A 5,140-nucleotide genomic window follows, 5' to 3' on the forward strand; every position below is an offset into this window, starting at 1 on the left:
TATTTTTCTTTTTCTTTTGTGGGTGGGAAAGATAAATCAGTGGAAGGTGCAATGCAAATAGTAGGAGGGAGAGGAAAGAAAGCCTCTATGCCATAGAGTTACAGGCCTGGCCAAGAAATAGAAAAGAACGGCTTTGATCCTCTGTAAAGTTACAAAAGACAAAGGAAAACTATTCTGGACTAAGTTAAAACACTTGGGGCAAAATGCTTAACTTTAAGGCACATTTGATAGAGAGTTGAAAAAAAAAATCTCTACTCCTCTGGAAAGTGGAAAGTGCACAGCCCTGGAGCCTGCATTCCAACCTCCTCAACAAAAGGCGCCCCAAGTCCACCCTAGCCCCCTCCCTGCCTCGCTCTGTGCTCCTGTCAAGCTAGCAGCGTCTCCACCGGGAAGGACAGGTGCGGACCAGGGCTGCAGGCCGCCGCCGCCTGCAGGGCCGTGGGCAGCCGTAGGGGGCAGTACAGGTGCGCCGCGCCGGCAGTCTCGGGACCTCGGAATGGCTTGGCTGGGGTCGCAGTGGAGAGGGGCGCCAGCAGCAGGGGCGCCGCGGGCTGCACCTCGGCCCCGCGCGACGCCAGTAGCGTGGGCTCGCCCGCGCCGTACGCACAGAGCGGCAGCAGAGCGCCGCCGGGCGCCGCGGGAAGGAGCGCGGGATAGGCGCGTAGCGGCGGGCAGGGAGCGGCGCCCCAGGGTAGCTGCACCCCCAGAGCAGGGTCGCCGTCGCGGCGGCTTCGAAACGGCTTGCTGAGGATGCTGTCGATGGCGAAGGAGCTGGAGAACTTGCTCGCAGGGCTGGAGCGCTCCTCCTGGCGAGCCGGCGAGCGCGCGATCGGGGAGGAGCGGGCGGCGGGCGCGGGCTGCGGGGTCCCGGTAGGTCCGGGTGGGGTTTCCTCCGGCCGTAGCCCCGACGCGGAGACTGTGGTCCGGTGGCTGAGACGTTTACGGCGGCGGCGGAAGACTCCATCGGCGAAGGTGTATTCGCTGTTGGGGTTGAGCATCCAGTAGTTGTCCTTGCCCCAGGGCCGCGAGGGGTCGCGCAGCACCTTGACGAAACAGTCGTTGAGCGACAGGTTGTGGCGCACGGAGTTGCGCCAGCCCGTGTAGCTGCCCCGAAAAAAGGGGAACTTGCCCATGAGGTACTCGTTGATCTCGGCCAGCGTCAGGCGTCCGCCCGCGGAGTCGCGGATGGCCATGGCGATGAGCGCGATGTAGGAGTAGGGGGGCTTGGGTCGCCGCGTGTACGGCTTGCTGCGCGCGCCCTCGCCGCCGCCCACGCTGCCCGCGCACGGCCCTGCCGCGGAGCCCTGCGTTCTGCTGCCATCGGTTGCCTCGGGACCGTCTAGAGCTCTCGGCCCGCCACTCGAATTCCTCTCGCAGCCGCCGCCGCCGCCGCCACCGCCGCCACCTTCCAGATCCCTGGCCCCGCTGCCCGCCGCCGGGCTGTTGGCCGCACAGTCCCCGTCAGAGCCTAACGAGTCGTCGCCAGCCGCGGACAGTGGAGATGGCACGTCGCTGCTGCCGGCCCCCTCCAGGTCACTACCCATCTTGTCCCCGTGGGCTGCGCGTGGGGCGAACACCTCCAATTTCATGCCGGCGCTGGTGCTTCCAGTCCGGCTCTGTTACCCCTTTCCTGCGAGGTCGTAGGAAGCGAGTGGCGTCCGGAGTGGCGATCCCGTGGCCCGCTGAGGCTGCCTTCTCCTGGGAGGGACCGCTCCTGAGTCTTTCCGAGAGAGACGCTTTTCCTAAGGTCCTCCTCCGCTGGATTTTTTTTTTTTTTTTTTTTTTTTTTGGAGGGCTTTGAGTGTTGAATGAACTGAGGAATGGAGTAATAGAAGTTGGTGTAGTACTGTCCTTACTCCGAGGTTTAGATACTTTGGGCGAAAGACAAGCGAGAAATGAGGGGCCACCCTGCGAAGCGGGGGCCAGGACACTCCAGCCTTAGGATTTCGTGCTGGGAGGAAAGAGCCGGCGCATCTGCTATCGGTCCAAACGTCCAAAAGTGTTCCTTCCTTAGATGTCTAGGTCTCAGGCACCGAGCTGACGCATCCGCTATTTTTGAGGATAAGACGTCTTCAGCCTCGAGAGCCCGTAGAAAGGAGTCTTCGAGGCCGCCGCACCCGCAGCCGCCTTGCCACCCCCGGCTTCCCGGGCAGCATGTCCGCGCTGGCCGGCCGCAGCAGAATCTCGCCTCCACCTTCGGTCCGGCCCAATATAACCCTGCGGCGGCTCCGCGGGGGCGGAGCCTGGGCGCCCACGGCCAGGGGGTGGGGGAACTAGGTGGCCGAGGTGGCCGCGGCTCCCCCCACGGCGTTCATCAGGCTGAGGCCACGCGGCGGTGCGGCCACTGAGTCTCCCCGGCGCAGGTTGTTTGTTTTGGCTCTGGCCGGCCCCGCCCTTTCGGTCTCGCCAATAGGGAGCGAGCGCACGGCTAGGGTGTGCACGCCTGTGCGGCTGCCCTGCCCGCTCTGCTGCGCAGGTAGGAGCTTCTGGCTTCCCGCGGCCCCCCCGAGTGGGTTTCTGCGCTCTCCGGACTCAAGGAGACGATTGATCTACTATACCTGGTAGAGCTGACACTTTAGGATGCTTCAGAGAGACACCTAAGGACTGGGATTTGCATAGGTCTGGCCGCCCTCCTGAGCGGTGCGCTACGTGCAGCGTGCGAGGTTTTTTTTGTTTTTTTTTGTTTTGTTTGTTTTTTGTTTTTTCCAAGATTCTTAGGAAAGGAAATCCCGGGTAATGACTGAATCCCTGAACTGCAGAAACTCCGTGGAACAGCCTTTGCTGAGCTCTTTCCCGTGCCCTTTCTCTTATTTCCTTCCAATGGCCAACTTTCCCCCGTGTAGCAAGTAAAAACCCTGAGCTTGAAATTGTATGGCTCTTTTTGGTTAATCGTGTCTCTTGTTCCTTAGCCAGTCTCCGACTTTCACTTTTATTTTGTCATACCTGGCTGGAGGCTCTGGGGGAAGGAGGCAACGCCCCATGCTTTGGCGGGGGAGACTGCGTTGCAAGAGAGGGCTGCCTGGCTCTGCCTGCACTTGAGTCCCTTCCGAAGTCTTGTGACTTGGGCAAAGCCCACAGACGTGCAGTGCCCGGGTCTAGCAATCAACAATAATCGCGGGAGGATGTGTGTTGTTGGGGCCTGAAGCAAGGGCAAGGAGTGTTTATCGCCATTTGTCTGCAACTGTGCTCTAGAACTTGCCTTGATTTTGGTGGCACGGGTGTCAAACAGGAAAGGAAGCCCCTTCTGCTACTCCTCCGACTCTCCGGACCGGCGCCAACTCGGTGTCAATTCTCCAAGGAAAGGGGCCTTGCACCAGGAAGGGTGCACTTCTGACCCTATGCCTACCACACCAGCTTCCCCCTTCTTCCTGCTTTTGTTGTAAATAGCATCTAGGCTGCGACTATGTGGGAGCACATCTTTGAAGTTTATTTTATTACTTTCCACCATTTGTGTGGAAAGCATACACAAGCTTTTCTTATCTTAAGTCAAGAAGCTGTAAAGGCGTTCATAATACAGTGGACTGCATGACAGCCAGGGAGGAATCTGATGTTTTGCATTATGCGCTGCATAACTGTTTACCACCGTGGTGTGCTCCTTCAGCCTCTGAAAACAGCCCCTTTTGAGGGGTTCCTCTGAGCTCTAGCCTGCAAATGGATGGTCCTGGCCAGGGAAGTCAGTTGGGATGAGAAATTAGCCCAGAACCAAGGAGGCAAAGCATTGATTTGGCCAGGGATAAAAGGCACTGTTAATGAAGGTTGTCCTTAATTGAACTCTGGAGGTAGGCAGGACAGGAGAACTCATGCCTGTTTTATGGAGATAGGTTTAGGAGGGTTGAGACTCGGGTAATAGGGAGATTCCAGGCCTGGGAGCACCAGTGGCTGCCAGGTAGGGTAGCCCACCTCACTCCCAGTCCTGCACTCCCTCCATCTCCCCTCTCACTACTAGCTGCAGCAGATCCTCTCCTTACCCTGATCTTGGTTAGGCCAGGAACTGCTCGTTCCTCATCCCTATTATGCTGACTGTTGGGTTTGGAGCTTGTGATAGGGGAGGAGTGGGAGGGGGTGGAGAATTCTCAGTGGGGGTCGGGGGCAATCCTTTCTACTTTGTTAGTTGCTTGGGAGGTTGGAATGGCTAGGTGAGGGACTGCCTATGGCCCACTACAAGGACTTTCCTCCTTCCCCAGGAGGAAAATGGTCAGGTCCAACTATCTGGGAAGGGGAAAAGGAACCTGGCAATTAGGATACAGATTCCATCAAGACGAAGTCTTGTCTTCATTTTATGGCTGTATCTCCTAGTCTTGCCCCATCAATGTCATGTGCTGAGAACAAGTTCGTCCTAAGTTAAAAATCACAAATGAAACTGTTCTATACGCTTGCAGTTGATTTTAGCATTATTATTTTTAGCTGATGTTTTGTCACTGGAGAACCATTTAGGATGTTAAAGGAAAACAGCAAAAAGAAAGATGTCTGTTTCTGCATCTCTAGCCCCACATCCTCAAGGCTGCATTTTAAAAGTTTAAAAGCACGGAAACCAATGCCTCGCCAATTCCTCACTCCCAATCTCCAATTTCTCCACAACTTTATAAAAAACAATTTTTTTCTTTTGGAGTTGTCGCCTTTAGTTTTGTCTTTTTTGGGATTCTGATAGTGACGGATTAATAAGTGCCTATAGGTGGAGCCTGACCAAATAAACCGAGACCGAGAAAGACCTATTAGCTATTTCTTCTTTTGCCCTTTAATTTTCAGGGAGATGGCTAGCTGAACTATAGAGGAAACATTCACATCTCTGTGGCCTTGTTTCCTCCCTGAAGTGGTTTTTAGGAAGAGAGAAGTGAGGCTGTAGACAGTACCGGGAACTTACCTATGGACACAGCTGCTTTCCTAGTGGGGTGGGGTAGTGTCTTCCCACCCCGTTCCTAAACATTAATCTAGAAAAGAAGGAAACTAATCTGTAAAACACCTCAGGTGACTTAGGACTAGAACAGACTCCCGTTGGAAATGCTGGCAACTTGTTCTATGTATTGGAATAATGAACAGACCTACAGTAAGACCATAGACCCATCCAAATGTTTTCTCTCTTCTCCTGGCTTGGGGATTAGGAGCTAGAGAGCAGAAAAGAGAGTTGGCAAAGAAAAGCCTA

General features: G+C 55.5%; 1 protein-coding gene across 1 annotated transcript; it reads right to left on the reverse strand.

Moving 5' to 3' along the window:
- Nucleotides 1-235: 235 nt before the first annotated feature.
- Nucleotides 236-2,342, reverse strand: Foxq1 (forkhead box Q1). The gene has a single exon (XM_052157575.1). The coding sequence runs from the start codon at nucleotides 1,587-1,589 to the stop codon at nucleotides 366-368; it is 1,224 nt and encodes a 407-aa protein (XP_052013535.1). The 5' UTR covers nucleotides 1,590-2,342; the 3' UTR covers nucleotides 236-365.
- Between the last annotated feature and the right edge of the window lie 2,798 nt (nucleotides 2,343-5,140).

The sequence above is a fragment of the Apodemus sylvaticus genome, chromosome 14 (assembly GCF_947179515.1).
Source record: "Apodemus sylvaticus chromosome 14, mApoSyl1.1, whole genome shotgun sequence".
NCBI lineage: Eukaryota > Metazoa > Chordata > Mammalia > Rodentia > Muridae > Apodemus > Apodemus sylvaticus.

What these genes read in the sequence shown, in the direction of transcription:
- Foxq1 (XM_052157575.1), bottom strand. Translation starts at nt 1,589, where the DNA reads ATGAAATTGGAGGTGTTCGCCCCACGCGCAGCCCACGGGGACAAGATG.